This window comes from Agelaius tricolor, unplaced genomic scaffold (assembly GCF_023055355.1).
Source record: "Agelaius tricolor isolate 1412-34295 unplaced genomic scaffold, bAgeTri1.0.p SCAF_20, whole genome shotgun sequence".
NCBI classification, from domain to species: Eukaryota; Metazoa; Chordata; class Aves; order Passeriformes; family Icteridae; genus Agelaius; species Agelaius tricolor.
Genome location: NW_027269280.1, coordinates 12,201,761 through 12,223,602, shown reverse-complemented (window position 1 = coordinate 12,223,602; position 21,842 = coordinate 12,201,761). Strand labels below are relative to the sequence as shown.

The 21,842-nt window shown below is 51.0% G+C and overlaps 1 protein-coding gene across 1 annotated transcript in view; it reads left to right on the top strand.

The window, feature by feature from the left end:
* Positions 1-21,842, top strand: part of KSR2 (kinase suppressor of ras 2) — an 85,360-nt gene that overhangs the window by 50,558 nt on the left and 12,960 nt on the right. Inside the window, 5 exon segments of the mRNA XM_071445699.1 lie at positions 2,550-2,718; positions 5,814-5,855; positions 6,129-6,195; positions 7,738-7,786; positions 8,544-8,911. Coding sequence (XP_071301800.1) covers positions 2,550-2,718; positions 5,814-5,855; positions 6,129-6,195; positions 7,738-7,786; positions 8,544-8,911 — 695 coding nt within the window.

Here is a 21,842-nt window from a genome sequence, read left to right as displayed (position 1 = left end):
GTTCCCTGGAGCACAGCCCGACCCCCCCGGCTGTCCCCTCCTGGCAGGAGCTGTGCAGAGCCACAAGGGCCCCCCTGAGGCTCCTTTGCTCCAGGCTGAGCCCCTTCCCAGCTCCCTCAGCCTCTCCTGGGGCTCGAGCCCCTTCCCTGGACATGTATCCTGTGACTGTGTTCACAGGGGTTCTTGGATGAGGAAGAGACGAGAATGTTGACTCTATGATCAGAAGGCTTAATTTATTATTTTATGATATATATATATTACATTGTCACTATACTAAAAAGAAAAAGAAGGACAGGTTTTCTCAGATGCTGACTAAGCTAAGAATAGGCAAGAAAGGAAAGGAATGATAACAAAAGCAGCTCTCTTGGACTCTGTCCGAGATAGCTCGGTCTTTGATTGGCCATTAGTTATACACATCTAAGATGGGCTAATCCCAGATGCACCTGTTGCATTCCACAGCAGCAGATAACCATTGTTTGCATTCTGTCTCTGAGGCCTCTCAGCTTCTCAGAAGGAAAAATCCTAAAGAAAGGATTTTTAGTGAAAAGATGTCTGCAGCAGTATCCAATGAAGTTATTTCTTTTAGAGATAAAATGGGATCAGCATTTCCACAACTGCCTGGATCCCTGTCCTCGTCCTGCTCTGTTGTGGCCTCTCAGTCTCCAGGTCCAAGCTGAATTTGGGGTGGTTTGAGGTCTCTGCTCCCAGTGGAGGCTTTAATAAATAACAAATTTATTGTTGCAAATAAAACCAGCCTGGAATTGAATTGTCCCTGCCGAAGCTGCTCAAGCCAGACCTGACAGAGCACCTGGCTCACTCCTGCTCTGCCTTGATACCATAAACCCATCACAGAGCTGGCTCTGATGGAATTTAAAGCCTGTTGGCCTCCAGTGGAAAATTCCTTGGAGGAAGGGCAGGGTGAGGGGTTGGCAGGCTGGAAGTGCTCAGAAAGAGGGATATCACTGACCTGATGGGGAATGGATCAACAAAACCCTGAATTCCTAAAGCCTGGCTGGGCTCCTCCAGCCCTCAGCATCTTCTGGCTCTGGGGAAAGTCTGGGTACCAAGATGCTCCTGGAGACTGATTTTAAACATAAATCTTTTTAGGAATTTCTTGGTGTAGGGATCTGCTCTGGTTTTGTTGTTTTGGGGTGGTGCTTTTGTCCTGAGCGCTCCCATTCAGGTTGAAATTTCCCCTGAAAATATTCTTATTTCAGCAGGGCCCCCATCTCACTTTGGTATTTCTAAAAGCATTTCTTTAAAGGTATCCTGAATAAAATAATGGAATGGCCTGGGTTGGAAGAGACCTTAAATTCCTCTAATCCCAACCCCCCGTGAAATCTTATTTTTTTGACCTTCACTGGTTGTTTAAAAAAGAATTTACCTGACCAAGATTACTGAGCATGGAATGATGACCAATATGGCTTTCGTGGAAAGCCCAGCTCATTTAAGAATTAATTAATTAGGACAAAATTACCTGCTGGGGAAGGCTCGTGCAGATTTTTTAACCTTGGAGGGAAATTCTGTGGGGATGGGAATGCTCAGCACTGCTCACACCCTGTTCAGTGGCTCCAAGTTGGGCAGCCAGGGGATAAATCCTGGCCTCAATTTTCCTTTTGGGATCCAAGACATCCAAGCAGGTTTTCCAGCCTGTTGGCTCCCTTCCCATCCACCCCATGTGCACCCACAATCGATGGCCTTGACTGGGAGGAGTCAAGGAATGCTGAGGAATGTCTTGGGATGCATTGGCTGCTCTTTCCAGATCCCTCTGCTCCCTGCAAGGCCCTGGACTTTGGCTCCAAGGAGCTCAGCAGGAACTTCCAGGACCTTGTTGTGCCCAAGGACCGAGCCCCAAGGTGGTGACCCCGATTCCGGCTTTGGTGGCCGTGGCTGTGCAGAGCCAAGAGATTTATGGCACCCTCATCCAGGGGTGAGGGTGGGAAAGGAGCCAATTTATGGTGGGAAATGACTTTGGGGAATACAAACAGCTTTGGGAAAAATTGTTTTCTAGGATTTCTGGAAGAAATGGGTGGGATGATGTTATATTGTATTTGTGGGGTGCCCTGAAGAAGGAAGGAATGATGAATCTGACTCCATGAAGGCTAATTTATTATTTTATGATACTATATTTTATTAAAGAATACTATACTATGCTAAAGAATTCAGAAAAGATACTTACTGAATGCTAAAAAGATAATAATGAAAAGTCGTGACTGGAAAGAATCCTGGCACAGCTTGGCCCTGATTGGCCAATGAGACAAAACAACTCCCAGCAGAATCCAATGAAACAATCACCTGTGGGTAAACAATCTCCAAACACATTTTACATGAGCAAAACACAGGAGAAGCAAATGAGATCAGAATTGTTTTCCTTTTCCCTGAGGCCTCTCAGCTTCCCAGGAGAAGAATCCTGGGTGAAGGGATTTTTCCAGACAATGTGAATGCCACAATGTCCTTTGTCACCCTGGGTCCTTTGCACCTCGGAGTGGCACCAACCAGCGCTGTTCTCACCGCCTCCTCTCCTTCCCCTCCTTCCCTGTGTCCCTCAGGACCACATTCCAGTGCCCTACCAGCCAGATTCCAGCAGCAACCCCTCGTCCACCACGTCGTCCACGCCGTCCTCGCCGGCTCCGCCGCTGCCGCCCAGCGCCACGCCCCCGTCCCCGCTGCACCCCTCCCCGCAGTGCCCGCGCCAGCAGAAGCAGTTCAACCTGCCAGGTAATGCCACCCCCTCCCCGTGTCCCCACCTGCCCCCCTGGGGGGGACTCGTGTCCTGGGGTGTCCTTGGGATGTGGCACAGTTCCACCTAATTCCCTTCCTGGGTTTGCACTGGGGTGGGTGATAATTGCTGCCCCGAGGTGGGCAGGGTGTCTCTGCTTCGGGCTGTGCAACTGAAGAATGAGTCTGGACTCTTCACTTTTCGGTCTTGAGGTTGTTTATTAATTTTTATCTATAAAATTTTCTTTCTGTCCAGCCAAGGTGTGCACACAGGCACTCTGACCACCCCCGAGGCGGTGTTGTCCTTTTATACTATAACATATTGACACTTAATTCCCAATACCTATCACCCATGTTAGACAGTGCACTTCTACTCTAAACCAATCCCAAAGTGCCAACATCACAGCAGAAAATGGAGAACAAGAAGAAGAAGGAGAAAGGCCAGACATGCCCAGATTCCTCCATCTTGTCCCCATAACCCCCATACCAAAAATCCTAAAATCTACATTTTCACCCTGTGATCATTTTGTTATTCTATTCAAATCTGTGTGACTTTCATGTCCTCATACAAAGTTGGCAACTTGCTCCAAGGGTCAAAATCAAATCCCCAGGTGTTCTGGGCTGCATGCCAGGGTCTCTGAGCCCCCCAGCAGGGTCCTTGGCAACTCTGGACACCCAGAGGGATGTACTGAGTTCCAACAGGTGGGGAGAAGGTGGAAGTAGAAATGAGGAGAAAAGGTGACTTTGGGATAATTCTAGTTGACAGTCTCTGGTCAAACCTCTTGCTTGAAGAAGGGTCAGAGCCCAAGGCTTGATCCAGTCTTGGAATCCTCCAGGGTTGGAGCCAGCCCAACTTCTGCTGCTCTTGAGGCTACAAAGCCTTTCCAGGCATAGATTTTCCATTTTTCCATGCATTTTCCATTTTTCCATGCATTTTCCATGACATTTCACCTCAAGCACAGACAGAAACCAGGGGCTGACCCCTCTATGAGGGCAAACTGGGGTGACCCTGACATGTTTTTGGGGTGATGGGTCCCCAGCAGGTTGGCAGTGTGTGTGGGGTGACAGATGATTCTGGGAATGATTCTGGGAATCATCTGTGACTTGTCTGACGTGGCTTGTCCCATGGAATCTGGACCTGGGATCCATCTGCTCCAGGAGCTCCATCTCTTCAGGGATGGTGGGAGAGGCAGGGAGGTCGTGGTGGCTGCAGGACACAGAAGTTATGGAAGATGGCCCAAAAAGCTCCTCCTGTCTGCCTTCCCTTGGGATGTCCTGCTGCTCCAGGAAAGGTCCCTTCCAGGAGGGAAGGGCTCAGCATCACTCCTGGAACTGTGTCCACCTGCTCCCAAAATAGAGCTGGTGAGGGGAGAGGAGATCTCTGGGATGCTGAGGCACTCCTGGCTGTCCTGGGGGTCCTGCTTGGTCCATGACCTCCTTGCTGGACCAGCTGGAAGCATGAGGTCCTGCAGCCCCAAAATCCCAGGATTAATGGACTGGTGTGGTTGGAAGGAGGGTCAGGATGGCTTCTCCAGAGGAACCAGGCAGAATCTTCAATCTCCATGGTGGTGCCTCCATCTTGAGCAGTCTTCAGCGAGAGAGGAAGAGGAGGAGGAGGAAGATGAGGAAGAAGTTGCTTGGCAGAATCCATCACTGCAACAACAAACACTTCCAGAAGCTGGGAAACGCCCCCCAGCAAACCCATCATGTGCTGTGTGCCCAGAGAGGGGGCAGTCCCAGAGCACCTGGCATTCAGGCAGGATCCTGGAATGGCACAAGGAAGCCCTGAGCTGCACTGCCAGGAATGGTGTGACCCATCCAGAGGGTCAGGATTTCACCAGGCACAGCCCTGGAGCCTCCAAGGTCTGCAGGACACGGTGTGAGTTCCATCCTGGTGTGACCCAGCCCAAGGAGTTCTTCCAGAGCCGAAGTGTCCCGGTGTCTCAGCATCCCAATCCCCCTGCTGGGCCAGCCCTGGACCCTGCCTGGCTCTGGGGGCATCCAGCCTCTGGTAGCCCCATCCTGGGTCACTTCTGCAGCAGACACCTCCCGGTGGGGTTTGTTGGGACATTATTTCATGGATTTCACCCCCCTTTGGGGGACTTGGAACACATTCCAAGCTGGCAGAGCCAGAGCAGGGCAGGATCAGACCCTGGCATCTCTGGGGGTGTTTGCTCCCTGTTTTATTCCCATTAGGAGCAGGATGGGATCCAAAGCAGGACCTACCCTGCTTTCATCTTCCCGGCTGGGAAGTTTTCCGTGGTTTATCCCATCAAGATGATCATCTCAGGGATTAGGATTTGAGCTTGGAAATGGTGACATGGTGACCTTCTCCTCCTGGAATTACCTTCCAGGCTCCTTTGATGTTGGCTCAGGTCCTGCTGCAGGGCTGAGGTCGGACTTTGGGGTCTCTGAGCTGGAGGGGGGAAGCTGAGCCATGGCCCTTGGGTCTTGGCAATAAGAAGGTGAATTCTGAGCTGCTGCCAACCTCTGGTGGCCTCAGCAGCTCTGAGTTCTTCACACCCATGACCTGCCTGCTCATGGAATTGGATCAGTCCTTGGGCCGGAGATGGGAGCCAGTGGATGTTCCCAACACCCAGAGCCTCTCTGAGCTCTGGCTTTGGACAGTGGCTCCTGGAACTCCTTCCAGGAAGGACACGGCTCCAAAACAAGGGAAAAAAGGGTGAAATGTGGCCCAAATGGGCAGCAGTTCCAAACCCATCACTTGGTGCCTCCATGATGCCAAGAGGTTCCCAAATCCCACCTGAGGGCCAGGACTCTCACCCTGCTGGCTCTCACTGGTGTCCAAACCTTCATGGACGACATTGACACTCTCCAAATGGTGCAGAAGAGAAGATGTGGGGGGGAAAATCAAGTTATAGCCCAGCAAAAGTCTTAATTTTTTGGCCTGGACATACTATGTGCCATTTTGGAATATCAAATATTCCATATAGGGATATGGAAGTGGGAGAGGTTGGATCACACAGGAGGGGTTCACACAAATCGGGTTGAGGTTTTCTGGTGAAGAACTGGGCACAGGCTGGAGCTTTTCCAGCTCCACAGGTCAGTGTTGAACCCTTGTTCCTCTTTTGCAGCCTCCCATTACTACAAGTACAAGCAGCAGTTCATTTTCCCAGGTAAGGCTCTCTGGAAGTTTCTCCTTGGATGCTGGGGTTTCTCCTGCTGGGGATGGGTGCATGGCCAACCCTCCAAACCCCTGGATTTGTGCTGGGGAGGTCGTGCTGGGGTGGGATTTCTCCTCAAAGCCTATTGATGCTGCCAGGTTGGGTGGCCCTAAGTGACCCCCAGCCCTCCTCAGGGTGTCACTAAATGGGACCTGGGGGTGCAGGGTGGTGTTTAACTCCCCTGGGTGCCCCCAGAGATCTCTGACTCCTCTCTCCTGTTGCCAGATGTGGTGCCTGAGACGCCAACCCGAGCCCCACAGGTCGTCCTGCACCCTGTCACCTCCAACCCCATGTGAGTGACTCCCCCTTCCCATCCCCTTCCCTCTGCACCCCAAATCTTCCAGGCCCCCATGGGTGCTCCCCTGGCACTGGGGGCTCAGGTGGTCCTGGTGAGACCCCAGAGCTCCAGAAGGTTGAGAAGGAGGGCAAGGGGTTAATTTATAACTCACAGCTCTTCACTGCTAGGAAAAAAAAATGGATTTCAGTCTAAAAAGCCCAAGCCCAGGGGATTAATTAAATTATAATTGAATTATAATTAAATTAAAAGCAGATAACCAGCATATCTTCACCACTTCCAGTATTTTCAAGCCCAATAAACTTTGGGCTGAAAAAGCAGCATCTTTTGGGATGGGAAAAGCAGCATCTTATCAGTATTAGAACCATCCCTCCCTAGCAGGTCGAGCCCAAATCCATCATTCTTTGATGTCCTGGAGCCTGTGCTGCTCCCACAACAACATTCCACTGCTCTGTCCCTCCTGATCCTTGCTCTAAAGGCCATTTTGGAAGGATTTCACAAGCCAGGGGTTTAAGGGACCAGGTCTGTCCCCAGTTTGTGGCTGGCTCGTCCACACTCTCCAAATTCCACCGGGGATGCAGTGGAGCAAAGGATGGAATCACTGTCCCTTGGGAATTCATGGAAAAATGGTGAAGCCAAAGCCTTTTTTTCCCCCTGCCTAAAGGAAGGTGTCAAAACATAGGATTTTTGGGGAGGAAATTTAGATATTTTTTTCAATATCTAAAATCTGTGATTCCCACTGCCTCCCCCTCACTGAAATCATCCCATGGGAGCCATCCTGGGCTTGGCTGGGTTAAACATCTGTGGATCCTCGGGAGACAGGAATCCGTGCCTGGGATAGCAATGAGGAGCCGGCTGCTCCTGCAAACCACCCATCCATGGAGATGTTTTGCAGCCACTTGGGCTTCCCAAGCTGCTCAAAATACCAGGGTTGACTCCTTTTCTGCAGGATCCTGGGATTTATAGTCTTTAGTGGCCATGGAGTGGGGTAGGACTTGTAGGACTGCCATGTCCGAGTGGCCTGGGGTGCGTAACTCCCCTGGGAAGAGACTAATAATAATAATATATAATATATTTATATGATGCTTGAAGCCACCCGAGCTGTTTCAGTTGATCCCTCATTCAGAATTTCCCTAATTCCCCATTAATTGTCAGGAGCAGCAGACCCCAATCATGGACCTGGGGGTGGGAGGTGCTGAGTGAACAGGGAAGGAAAAGAACTGGAAAACCAGTCAGATTTGGGTGCTTTACTGCAGGGAGAGGACCTCCAAGCCCTCCACTTCTCCAAAATGATTGAAAAAACTCCTTTTCTTTCCTTCTGCACTTCTGCTTTGGCTGGGGTTGTTTGCAAAAAAATCTTAGAAATCCCTGAAAATGCCTCGATTGTGGTCAGAGTCAGTGAGGGGGTGAATCTGTCCCTTTCCCTGGGTTAGTGACACCTTCTCCTCTCTGGTCCCCTTATTCCCAGGGCAGGAAGAGGGACTGCTCCCCAGATCCCAGTGTTTTTCCATGGTGTTAATTCCATAATTCTTTTCACAGCCTGGAAGGAAACCCATTGCTTCAAATTGAAGTGGAGCCCACCTCGGAGGTGAGATGGCTCCTGTGCTTAATGGGCCTTGGTTTTAAGGATATCTTGGGGCACATTTCCTAGGAAATTGAGACGTTTCCCATCTGTGCAGTGGAATTGCTGATAATTGAATTAAAGTCCAGGCATCCGTGTCCCCACCCCATGGAGAGGGACCCTCCTGGGCTTCGAGTTTGGAATTCAATGAGGTTTTTTAGGAGGCATTAAAAATGCGGTGGGAGGGAAGGAAAGGAGAGGGAAGACGAGGATGGAGCTTTTAAGGGGTGTTGTAAATCCTCTAGGAAGTCTAAATGGACCATCAAGGGGTCTGGGAATAATGGGAATTAACAGAGCACAGCTCAGCCAGGGGAGGATGAAACTGTTTTAAGACAAATTAATTAAATCTCTGATGGGTCACAATCTTAAATTTAGCCCCAGGATGGGGTTAAATGGCTCCACAGGGAAGCGGTGGAGTCCCCAGCTCTGGAGGGATTTAAAGCCCCGTGCTTGTGGCATGTGGGGACATGGGCTTGTGGTGGCCTTGGCCATGCTGGGGAAGGGTTGGAGTCTATCCCAGATGGCTTTTCCAACCTAAAGGGTTCCATGATTCTATAAAAATCTGGGATTCTGCCAACTTTGTGTAGAACAGGGCTGCTGCGTTGGGGTTGGGAGGCCCCTGCCTGGTTCCTCTGCGTCTGAGCAAGCAGGAGTTGGGTCAGTGGGGTTTTTCCCTCAGTTTCCTCCCTGGTTTATGGTTCCCCATGCCCTTTGCCCACCACAGAACGAGGAAGGCGCCGAGGAGGTGCAGGAGTCCGAGGACGACTTCGAGGAGATGAACCTGTCGCTGCTCTCGGCGCGCAATTTCCCGCGCAAGGCCAGCCAGACCAGCATCTTCCTGCAGGAGTGGGACATCCCCTTCGAGCAGCTGGAGATCGGCGAGCTCATCGGCAAGGGCCGCTTCGGGCAGGTGTTCCACGGGCGCTGGCACGGCGAGGTGGCCATCCGCCTCATCGACATCGAGCGCGACAACGAGGACCAGCTCAAGGCCTTCAAGAGGGAGGTCATGGCCTACCGCCAGACCCGGCACGAGAACGTGGTGCTCTTCATGGGGGCCTGCATGAGCCCTCCCCACCTCGCCATCATCACCAGGTTGGGGCTGTTTGTTTCTGTCCAAAAATTTGTTTTCCCTGTCCAAAAAATGCATTTTCCCTGTCTGTTTTTCCTCCAGTCCAACTTTGCCATTGGGTTGAGTTTTCTCCCCTAAGGAAGGGATGTTCTCCATGTTCTCCACATGCTGGGGTTTATGGTGTGGAGGACACAGCAAATCCAAAAGTCTGTCCAGGCAGGACATTCTTCTGTAGGAGGGGAGGTCCAGACAGGAATGGTTTGTTTTATCCAGGGGCAGGAAGCATCATGGAATCATGGAATGGTTTGGCTTGGGTTGGGAGAGACCTTAAAGCCAATCCAGGGCTTTAACACCTCCCACTGTCCCAGTTTATTCCAGCCTGGCCTTGGGCACCACCAGGGATCCAGGGGCAGCCCCAGCTGCTCTGGGCACCTGTGCCGGGGCCTGCCCACCCTGCCAGGGAACAATTCCCAATTCCCAATATCCCATCCATCCCTGCCCTCTGGCAGTGGCAGCCATTCCCTGGGTCCTGTCCCTCCATCCCCTGTCCCCAGTCCCTCTCCAGCTCTCCTGGAGCCCCTTTAGTAACTGGAAGTCTGGGAGGCTCCTTGCAACATTCAGGGGAGCGAGGTGGGATTTGGGGGCTCCCAGACCACCCAACACCTCCACAGCTTTCATGGTCTCAAGACATTCCCAAATATCTGCCCTCACCCACATTCCCAATGGGAATGCAGCACAGAGTCTCCTGGTGTAACCCATGCTTGGTTGGGCAAAAAATCCCACCCGGCCTGGAGGCAAAGAGGCTGCAACTGCTCCCAGAGCAGCTGTTTTCATGGGAAACGCATTTGTTCCAGGGAATTCTGTGATTTCCTTCACCTCCAGACCATGCTTTCAGCCATGGACTGGACGTAGTCCTGCTTTTCATCCCACTCTGGGTTATTTTCTCCCAGAGAAGTTTCTCCAAGGTGAGGTTGAATTTTCCTCCTGGCAGCATTTCAAAAAGCAATGGAATGGCACCGCTTCCAAGAGCCATCAGTGATGAAATATTGCATCATCTTTCCCTAATGTCCCTAATTTTCCCTTGAAAGTGGCACCTCCCAGTCCCTGATCCCAGATGGGGTGGCTCTGCAGGTGCTCTGCTCCCTCTTTGTCCAAAACAAAAGGGTTTCACCCCAAATTTGTGTCACCTCATCCTTGCTTGGGTGGGTTTGTGGACAGTGTTTGCCTTGGGGGTTTCACCCTCTGGGGTCAGGGTGACTCCAAAGCGGGGCCGTCTCCCCAGCTGGCGACTGGAAAAAATGACGCCTTTTATTCAGGACCAAAAAGGAGCCATCTGGGGAAAATTCCACAGCATTTCCATCTATTGGGTAGCTCCAGGCCAAAAGCTTTTGGGAGAGTGTGCAAACACATGTATTGATGGATGAGTCAGAGCCCCCATCCGTGTGTCACAGCGCGTTCCCAAAGGAAAAGGCGGCGTCTCCATCCCGTCCCTCTGCAGCCCCCATTTGCTCAGCTTTTCAGGGCTATTCAATAGCAAAACCTGGGAAATTTATTCATTGATTTTTTTTTTATTATTTTTTTATTTTTTTAATTTGAGCCCTGGAATGTTTTCTCTTCTATTTTCTATTTGAATGGGTCTTTCTGTAAAAGCAGAAAGGTGCCATTTTTGACAGCTGGACAAAATCAGTCTGTGTGCTGCTGCAACCTGGTGAATTAATGTGAGGAACGTGGAGCTCTGCTCGTCCTGTTCCTCTTCCAGCTGCACTTGGTCCTGTTTTTTAAGGTCAAAATGTAAATGTATTAAATTGCCCAAAATACAACAGAAGCTCACAACATTTCCAGGCATCATTTGCTTGTTCCTACAACCCACTTTTATCTGCATCCTTTGAAAATTGAACCAATATCAGCTTTAAAACAAAGGACAGTAAGATTTGATGGGATTTTGAGGAGGAATTGCTTCCTGGAAGGGTGGGCAGGCCCTGGCACAGGTGCCCAGAGCAGCTGTGGCTGCCCCTGGATCCCTGGAAGTGTCCCAGGCCAGGTTGGACATTGGGGATTGGAGCAGCCTGGGATGGTGGAAGGTGTCCCTTCCACCTGGAATGGGATGAGCTTTAATGTCCCTCCTAACCCAAACCATTCCATGAGAATTTTACAATTGCAACTGGAAACGTGTTTGATTTCTCCTGCTGGGATTTCTGGGGTGCAGGAAAATCAATGGGGCTCATCTCAGTCTCAGAGGATTTTTGGGAAGCCTGGGATGGTGTGAGTACATATCCCATAGCCTGGAGGTAATATCCAAACACAATTTTCCTGCTTTGAAGCTTCCTGTTGGGCTCTGTTCCTGTGTTCGGTGACAGCACAGGAATCAGGATTTTGGAATAGTTTGGGTTGGAGGGGAACTTAAACCTCATGCCTGCCATGGGCAGAGACATCTTCCACTATCCCAGGGGGCTCCAGGCCCTGTCCAACATTCCTTGGACACTTCCAGGGATCCAGGGGCAGCCACAGCTTCTCTGGGCACCCTGTGCCAGGGCCTGCCCACCCTCACTGGGGAAAACTTTTCCTTATGTCTGACCCAATCCCTACATCCAAGGATGCCTCCTTGCTCTTGTGCTGGCGCTCCTTGTCTGGTCCATCCCTGGCTGAACATTTTTGGGAAGTCTCTGGTGTGGGGAAAAGCCTTCTCACCATGTGGAGCTTTCCCTCCCACCCACGTTTCAGGTTTTTCCTAAAGGATGTGACACCCTGGGGGCTTTTCTGGCATGGCAGCTGCTGTGGGAATTGTAGGGAATGAGGTGGGAAGGGGACAGAGTGGGAATGTCCAGGATCCTGGGAATGGGGTAGGATATTGGGAATGGTCCAGGCCGTGGCACTGGGGGAGCATCACTCTTCCAATGGGACATTCCCAAATGGACCCAAGTTTTCCTCATGGGTTTATGGGAATAACTTTAAACCAGGCTTTGCTTGGAGTGGGGGAAAATCATTCCCAGCTGCCTGAGGGGGGGATTCTGGCTATGAACCCAGGATATATCAGGATTTTCACACTATGCCCATTCCCAGGGCAGGACTTTCTGCAGTGTGTGTGTGTAGAAAAGGCCGCCACTTTTCCCCTGGGAGCCCACAAGTGGCCACTCGAGGCCGTTTTTTCCACAAAATCCCAGCAATTCCTTGTGGCTGTTGCAGAAATCTCCGTTTCCCTGCACGTCTGGGAGCAGCTGCGTGTCCCTGGGAAGGGGCTTCACCACGCCGTGCCACCGGCGCTGCCGGAAGGGGGTTATTTATAGCTGGGTTTATTTTTACTTTTCCCCATCCCGACGTTTTCCTTCCTGATTGCCTGTGATATTCAGGGATCGTCTCATTAGCACAAAGAAATTTCCCCATCCAAACAGCACGGCCCACAGGGGAAAAAATATGGAGGGGAAACTGAGGCAGCAGCTGGTTGAGGGTGGGATAGTTGGAGTTAAAAATCTGATTTTTCCCTATATTAATGTTTTTATGGATAAATAGGATCAGCACTGTTTAATATATTTGTCAATGATAAAAACATTGGGATTGAGACTGGAAAAGAAAAGGCTCCAGGGAGAGCTCAGAGCCCCTGCCAGGGCCTAAAGGGGCTCCAGGAGAGCTGGAGAGGGACTGGGGACAAGGGATGGAGGGACAGGACACAGGGAATGGCCTCCCACTGACACAGGGATGGGATACTGGGGAGGAATTGTTCCCTGGGAGGGTGGAGAGGGGCTGGGATGGAATTCCCTGGAATTCCATCCCTGGCAGTGCCCAAGGCCAGGCTGGACAGGGCTGGGAGCAGCCTGGGACAGTGGGAGGTGTCCCTGCCATGGCAGGGGTGGCACTGGGTGGGCTTTAAGGTCCCTTCCCACCCAAACCATTCCATGACTCCTGAGTTGTCTCTTAACACGACAGAAAAGCAGAAATCCAGCATTTTTCAGCAGTGGGAGGTGGCGAGCGCAAGGAACGGTTCCATCAGAGCTGCTAATGGGTTTTCTCTTGGGTAATGAGCACTGGGGACAATTAACATCCATCTTAATTAGTCTGGAGAGGGAGTGGGTGCTTTGAGCCTCGGTGCTTTGAGCGGGAAACGGCAGCGGAGTCCTCGGCTGGGAGGGATGGAAGGGCTGGAAAAAGTCCCTTTGTTGGAATAATGAGTTGGTTCTGCTGCTGGGGATTGTGACAAAGCCAGGCCTGGGTAAACTCAGCTCCCTGGGGGTCCTGGTCCTGGTCCCCAGAGCAGGAGCAGAGGCAAAGCCTCAGCCACCCAAAGGGCCTTCCAAGGATAAAGTCCTTTCCTAATCCTGATAAAATGGCTCCAGCCACCCATGAATGCAGAGACTCCCACGTTTTAGGATTTTGGGTGCTCCTCCTGAGGCAAAAAGGGGGGATTTGAATGGTTGTTGATGCTTCCCAAGGCTCCACCTGCTCCTTGGGTCTGTAATGGAAGCAGGGGATCAGCACACTGCATGCAGCTCCTTGGGGCTCCTGGTGGTTGGGAATGTTGTTTGGGAGAAGGGAGAGAGGTTATCCAGTCTGGGAGAAGATTTGAGCTGGAGTTTGCCTGGGCTTTGAGCTCACACTGGCTTGTGAGGGGGATTTGGGGCAGTTTTTTCAGGATTCCTTGGGTTTTTAGTTAAAATCTCCAGCGTGGCTCTCGGAGCTTGTGCAAGGAGTCTGGGGTTTGACCCCTCTCTTGTCACGCCAGGGTGACTTCAACTTTGCAGGGTGCCACTGGTGATGCCACCAGGGCTGTGTGGCCATGATTTATGTCCCTGCTGGGAAGACCAAGGAGAACACTGAGGAACATTAGGAATTAACCTGACCTTGGCAGAACTGTGTAAAGAGAATTTAAATCAAAAAATTGTTGAAAGTGCCTTTGGAGCAGAGGAACTTGGAGGTTTCTGCTGGAGAGGGAGCAGCTCCTAAACCCTTCCCTGGAGCTGCTGGTGGCAGGGAGGGGGTGGAGATAAACCCAGTCCCTGTCCTTACATGAGACACCAAAGATGAAATGAGAGTTTGCTCTTTTTTCTCTGTGGCAAGCAGGTTTTAATGACAGGAACACATTCCCTGGGACTAATTAATAGGGAAGATATGAGGGTGAGGGATGGGAAGAATATCCAAGGCACTTCAGCTGTTTGTTCATGGATAACTTTAGTGCATGGACCAAATACTGGGGTTTACTTTGATTTTATAATAGATTTCCATGCTGCATTTTGCCAATATTTAATGTTTGGCTCTGCTGCTGGGAGGAACAAGCCCTTCACGAGGGATGCTCTCCCATCCCTGGACCTTGTTCCCTCTGGGCACGGAAGAGCTCTGGACAAAGCTCAGCTTTAGCCTCTCCCAGTGCCAGATCTCCTGACCTTTACAGGCACAGCCCAGCTGGGAAGGATTTGGGGCTTGTAAATCTTAATGCTCAGGAAGCTGGGGATATTTAACTTGATTTGAAGGATGGGAGGAAAGGGGAAGGGTGGAAGCCATGGTGTTAAGATGGAACAGATTGGGGGGTCTGTTTTTTCCCTGTGGAAGCTCCGTGGTGCTTGCAGCCAGCTCCTTGTTCCCTCCAGGGCCTCCAAATTGTCCTTTGAGCTTTAACAAACCACAAATTGAAGGAACAACAAGGTCAGGAGGGATGGAGCCCTGGGCAACCTGAGTGGCATCACTGCCCATGGCAAGGGTTGGAATTGAGAGGATTTTTAAGGTCTTTTCCAACCCAAACCATTGCAAGGTTCTATGAAATTGGGTTTTCCTCCTCAGTGGACTTAAAATGAATCCTCCCAGCCTTCCTTCCTGCGCTGGGAATTAAAGGAGAAGCTCTAAGTCCTGTTCTGTGTGAGGGAAACTGAGGCACAGAGCTGCCACCTTGTTTTCCTCCATGCCAGGCTGGAGCCGTGCACTGACAGGACACAGGGAATGGCTTCTCATGGACAGAGGGCAGGGTTAGATGGGATTTTGGGAACAGATTCTTCCCTATGAAGCCTTGGCACAGGCTGCCCCATCCCTGGAAGTGTTCCAGGCCAGGTTGGATGGGGCTTGGAGCACCCTGGGACAGTGGAAGGTGTCCCTGCCCACGGCAGGGGGTGGGTTGAGGTCATCTGTAAGGTCCCTTCCCACTCAAACCATTCCATGGCTCTCTGATCCTGGAGCATTTCCCAAGTACCCTTCAGGTCCTGCCCTTCCCTCCCTGCCCCCAGGTGTATTTTGGGAAGGGAACCCATGGATTCCTGCCCCCCCTAACCCCATCCATGTTCAAACCCCCACTTTGGGAGCCAGACCCTTCTCCTCTGCCTCTGTTGTTTTCCCTTTTCCTACTTTTCCGCCGCATTCCCTTCCCTGGCAGTTAATGGAGCTCGTAGATCATATAATAAATAGGGATCGACTTCATGCCAGGCTGTGGATCAGAATGGATTGACCCGTGGGAATGCACTCCCTGCCAATCGATGCCAGGCCATCAGGCTGGATAAATCTTGATAACGACTGACAACGGCAGAGTCGATATGTGAATTAATATATACATTAAACCTGGATATATCTTCCACCGGCAGGCAGCAGCCTGGGGAGGGAATATCCCGAGCCAGGAGGATGGTTGGGAATGGGGAAAAGCAGCAGCTTGATCCTCTGTGTTTGATGTGGAAACGCTGGGGCTGGCTGAGCTTTCCTTACCCACTGGAGCATCAAATCCCCGCTGCCGGCGGCTCCTTAACGTGGAGGATGCTCCAGGGGGAAAGTTTTCCTTTGTGCTTTGAGAGTGTTTCCAACTGCCATGGAAGTATTGCAGGTTTGGCCCTGATTTCTCTGGGAAAGTGCTTAACACAGCAGGATTCACTGTGCTGGAGAAGAAGGGATTTAAGGAAATGCCTTTGATTAAGTGCCCCGCTGAGAGATGGTCCCAAAAAGCCCTTCCGCTCGTGCCAGCTCTTCCCGTCCCTGTTGAGTGACATCCCAGCATCATTCCTGATTTTTTTCTGAGCATCCTCAGTGCCTGGGATCCTCTTTGGGACAGAGCAGGGCTGCCTGTGGGGGATCCATGTGCTGGCACCCTGCCTAGCCAAAGAAACAGATCCTTCCTGCCACAGCAGCATTAACTTTTTATTAATAATCATCATTATTACTGTCCCAAAGTGGAGCCAGGTTCCAGGGAAGCAGCCTGCTCAAACCAAAGTTTCTTTCCTTTCTCCAAAAGGGTTTTTAAAAAAATTTCTTTTCCTTCCTGAAGTTCAGAACAGTGCAGAGAACATATCAGAGACAAGGAGGTCGAGGCGCCTCCACTCATCCCTGTGCACCCAACCTTCCCTCTCGGAGCCGATTCCGAGCGTGTCCTTTGCAAAGGCAGCAAGTGGCACCTGGAGCATGGAGCTTTTTCGGATGACTTGTTTGCAAGCCTGGCTTTAGCTAAGCCCCAGGGGCTGCTTTGCATTCACCTGGCTCAGAGCTCTTCTCCCCGCAGCTGGAGAAGAACTCGTCTCCTCTATTTCCTCCCAATAAAAATGCATGGAGTTGGCTTTTTCCAAAGAACTTGTTTTTTTCCGAGGCGACGATGGAGTTGGAGCTACTTTTCGGGGAGGCAGATCCCCCTCCTCCTCCTCCTCCTCCTCCTGCAGCCCTTGTGGTTTGGCTGTAGTTATCGTGCGTGCCAGCTGCCGGCAGGAAAATTTTGCTGCCTAAGTAATATCCATCAAAAGCCGGTGCTTCCATCGGCTGGAGATAGCGGGATGAGGGGAGCGTTGGCTCTCCAGGGCTTTTCTGTTTCCTCCTGCTGGTTTGGCTCTGCAGAGGCTCCTCCGTGAGGAGCAGGAGGGTCTCTCCCATCTCCAGGCTGGGGACACGGGCTCTGCTTGAAACGGCAGGAGTTGAATTCCCTGCCTTCCCATTGGGTTCAGTTGGAATGGGGTTGGGTGAGATGAGTATTTCCAGCCTGGAGGGGCTGGGATCTGCTGGATGCTCAGGTCACGCCTTTTCTGGCACTGAGTTTTGTCTGCTGCTTCCATAGAAGCACAGAATTGTTTGGATTGGAAAAGATCCTTAAGATCGTCAATTCCAACCATTCCCCCAGCACTGCCAAGGCCACCACTGATCCGTGTCCCTAGGTGCCACATCCACACAGAGCTGTTAAATCCTCCGGAGATGGGGACTCCAGGGATGTGCCAGGGCTTGACAACCCTTTCAGTGAAGAAATTTTCCCTCATATCCTAATTTTTCCTCCCTGGTTGTGGTCATGGAGTTTGGATGTAGAGGGCTGAGGAATTTCAGCCTGGACGCTGCCACTCCTGGCTCTGGCATTGGCAGGGAATCAAGGAGGTGAAATTCCTTATCCACTTAGAGGAAAACAAAACCTCGGGATAAAAATGAACCTAAAGCTCTCCCATTGCTGCTCTTACAGCCTTGTTCAATTTTCCTTTGTGTGAAACACCTCAGGAGCTGTTGAGTTCCAAAAGCACCATTGCCAGATGCTGGGAAAAGAGAAAAACAAGCCAATATATGGGAGCAGCTGGAAAACTTCCTAAATAAGTCAGGAACGTGCTGGAATGTGCAGAGCTCCTTCTTTCCCTCTCTGGTCCTGCTCAAATGAAATCAAATAAGTCCTGGCTCAGTGGTTCCTGTTGCTGTTTCTTTCTTAACATTCCCCAAAGGATCCTTTTTCCATGAAAACCTCAAAGTGGGTAAACTGCTGGGGAATGTGGGAGCATCCAAGCATCCTTTGCCGTGTCTTTTCTTCCAGCACAGATGTAACCTGGGAGCAGAGGTATTTTTATATTAAAGCATTTTTTATTAATTCCCCACCTCGCTCTCTTCTCCAGTGTCTCCCCTGGGTCTATAGTGCTGGCTGTCTCCATGGTATCCGAGCTGCTTCCCTATAAATCCATATCCTGGCATGAACTTCCTGGGGTCTGGCATTTATCACCTCTTTAATTGAATGGGCATTTATGAGGATGGGAAGAGGGAAGGGAAGCAAAAAACTCCTGGAGTGATGGAATGCGCCCCACAACTCTTGGCTTGGGATGATCCCTGCTCCTGAGCAGGGGCCAGGATGGAATCTCCATCCTTGCAGAGGTGCTGGCCATCAGTGTAGAGGTGATGGTCACCAGTGTAGAGGTGTTGGCCATTGACTTAGAGGTGATTGCCATGAGTGAAGAGGTGATGACTGTCACTGTAGAGGTGGTGGCCATCAAGGTAGAGACAGTGACCATCAGTGTAGAGGTGATGGTCACCAGGATAAAGGTGGTGGCCATCAAGGTAGAGGTCATGGCTGTGGGAACCCAGAACATCCCTCTGGCTGTCCAGGATGGCCAGGACCCCTGCCAGGGGGCTCAGAAGCCCTGGCACAGAGCCCAAGACACCTGTGGGTTTGATTATGGCCCATGGAGCAAATCACCAACCTTAGATGAAGATCAGCAAGCCACAGCAGTTTAAGTAGAATAATAGTGAAGTTATCACGTGGTGGAAAAGTAGATTTTAGGGCTTTGATATGGGGGTTCAGGAGGCAAGATGGAGGGAACTGGGTGTGTCCAGCCCTTCTCCTTCTTCTTCTTGGCCTCCACCTTCTGCTGTGATGTTGGCACTTTTGGATTGGTTCAGAGTAGAAGCTCACTGTCTAACACAGGTGATAGGTATTGGAAAGGAATTGTAAACATTGTACAGGCAGTTTTTAGTACAAAGACATAACCCTGCCCTGGGGCAGGCAGAGTGCCTGGAACTGTCCTGCTGGACAGACCTCAGCAGGGCAGGAGAAAATTTTTTTATAGATAAGAAACAATGAACAACCTTGAGCCCGAGAAATGAAGAGCCCTGAGTCCTTCAAGCACTGGGCTGGGAAAAGAGACTTTTCAAACTTTTCTTGGGGTCACTCTGACCAGCTAAAGATCCCAACAATGGCCACCAATGTAGAGGTGTTGGCCACCAGTGTAGACACAATGACCATAAGTACAGAGATGGTGGCCATCAATGTAAAGGTGATGGCCATCAGTGTAGAGGTGACTGTCACCAGTATAGAGGTGGTGGCCATCAAAGCAGAGGTGGTGGCCACCAATGTAGGAGTAATGGCCATCGATGTAGAGACAATGACCACTGATGCAGAGGTGTTGGCCACCAGTGTAGGGACCTTGACCATCAGTACAGAGGTGGTGGCTGTCAATGGCGATGACCATCAGTACAAAGGTGATGGCCATCAGTGTAGACTTGATGGCCATCAGTGTAGAGGTTATTACCACCAGTTGGCCACCAGTGTAGGAGTAATGGCCATCAATGTAGAGACAATGACCGCCAATGTAGAGGTGCTGGCCCCCAGTGCAGAGCTGATGACCATCAATATTGCAGAGAGGGGTAAAAAACCCCAAGGGATGGAAGAGGGATGAGGCTGTTTTCCCATGGAACAGCACAAACACCCAGAGGCAGCGCTCCAGCTCTTCCTCCCTCATCCCAAATTGTTCCTCTGCGAGCCGCCTTGGCTTTGCTCCCGCTGCTGATGTCTCCAGCCCACGTTGGGAATGCAGAGTGTTTATAAAGCAATTTGGGATTTGGCTTGCTTGGCTGAACACTTCAAAAACTCATTTTGAATTGAGAGTGACATCTGCAGCAGGATGAGGCTGGGCCTGTCCTGATGCTGGGAAAGGCACAGGGATGTGGATGTGGATGTGCCATGGGATGAGGTGCACTCCTGAGGACTCCCAGAAGGATCTCTGCGTCTCTGTCCCAGCCACCCCTCAGCTCTGGATGGTGTTTGGTCACCTCGTGGCACCGGGGCACGTGTCATCAACCCACTCTGCCGCCAGGTGGGATGGAGAAGTTTGGGAGAAGAAGATGAGAATTCCTTATGAGTTTTCACTTCAGTGCTGAATAACCCAGGATCCATCTGAAGATGCAAATTATCTGCCTTGTTTTTGGTGTCGAGCGTAGGCATTTTGTGGCCTTGTCATCCACAGCCGTGTCCCTCAAAGCCAGGCTCAGCAGGGACCTCTCCAAGTGGAAAGGCACAAGACTCCGAGCGTGCCCCGGGCGCCTCTCTTTGTCCTGCCCGAATGGGGAGCGATTGAGGAACGAGGAGAAGCGGAATTGTGGAGCTGTGCCATGAAAAGGTTCTGCAGGTGGTGGCTGAATGGGCTCAGGTGCTGCATAAAAGGTATCAACCAGGCTTTATCTCCACGTTGGCAGCTCCTTATCCAGCAAGAAACGTCGGATGTGCCGGTGGCTCGGTGAATTCATTTGGATTTATTCATCCAGGGGAGGGGAGAAGCACCTGGGCTGCTTTGATGGCTCTGCCAGGGTCTGAGGAGCAGAGGTGACAGGGACACGTCCTGGTGCCACCACCCCAGGTCTGGCTGTCCTCCCGCAGCGGCTCTATCCACTGGGGAGGATTTGGAAATCCTGTAAATGAAGTGGAAAGATGGGAATCTCACCAGCAAAGGGCTGCAAGCTCCGCTCTTGGGGTTATCTCAGCAGTTCAGATAAGCAGAAATGGGAGGATTTTTCTCTAAACAACCCTTTCCCAGGAAAACAGCTGATCTTAACTCTCTTTAGGGCTGGAATCCAGCCCTGTTCCAGTGTTAATCCACTCATTGCATTCCCAGTGTCAATTTGTCACTAATTCAGATCACAGGCAACTGGCTGCATAAAGGTTTTCTCTGGGAGAAAACGTGTTTTCCAGAGGTTGGGAAAGGCTGGGGGAACTCCTGTGTGTGCAGGCAGGTCATGGAGGTGGCAAAAGGCTATTGTGTGGCAGAGGGTAAAGCTTGGTGGGTTTATGTAGCAAATTAGTGTAGGAAAACACAGGTGGTGGAAGGACAATTCATATCTGTCATTATTCTGCACGCTTTGATTCATTCTGGTTACAGAAACCCGAGGATTTTATCACTGATTTCCAAGTGCCTGGATCCTAATCTCCAGCAAATTCTTATTTGACTGCAGTCCAAGTGCTGCAGGAGATGGGAAGATGGTTCAGAGGGAGTGCAGCTGCCTCGGGGATAAATCCAGCTGGGATGCTCAGGGAGATGCTGGGACACCTGAGCAAGGAAAGCCATCCCTGAGGAGGCACTCGCTGCCCTAAATCCCCACTGCAGCTCACTTGTGCCCAGCAGGACAATTCCTAATGCTCCCAGTGAGGAAATATTTGGAAGGGTGCTGTTGTCTTTCCAAAACCCAGGGGATGTGGGGATTGCTCCCATTCCTGTTTCACTGCTTGTGCTGAAAATTCTGCTCTCTGCCCGTGGAGTGATGTGGAGCAGGAGGATCCTTTGTATCTGTGAGCTTCTGGAGTTTGGGGTTCTTCTGGGTTTCATGGACTCATGGAATGGTTTGGGTGGGAAGGGACATTAAAGCTCATCCCATTCTACCCTCTGCCATGGGCAGGGACATTTTCTTTATCCCAGGTTGCTCCAAGCCCCATCCAAGGTGTCCCTGCCCATGGCAGAGGGTTGGAATTATACGGCCCCTCAAGTCCCTTCCAACCCAAACCATCCTGTGATTCTCTTTCATTATTCTGTGATTATTTTCACCCCAAAAGGACAAAACCTCTCCCAGGGGTTGGGTTGAATCCAAACCAGTGCATTCTGGAATTCCCAGGGCAGGAGGAACTGGGAGAGGAGAAAGCAGTGGAGCCGAGCTGGGGGAAAGCAGTGGAATGAAACCCTAGAACTTTAAATTTGTTAACCAGAACAGAATCAAATCAACATCTGCAGCCACCAAACCTCTTTAACAAGCTGTGTGCTGGGTGTTTTATTTCCCAGGCACAGGTATCCAGTCTCATCCTTCCAAAGTTGCCTGGAATGAGCGTGGGTGGATAGAGAAAAGCAAAAAAAAAAGCTCTTTTTTGTGGGCGGGAGTCGAGGCAGCAGCCACCCACGTCCTCCATTATGATATTCAAATGTCAATATATTTTTAATTGGTTTATATCCATTTCCCCCCCCCCCCCCCCCCCCAATCCAGCTGCCTTTGGTAATTAAGGCTCTGTAA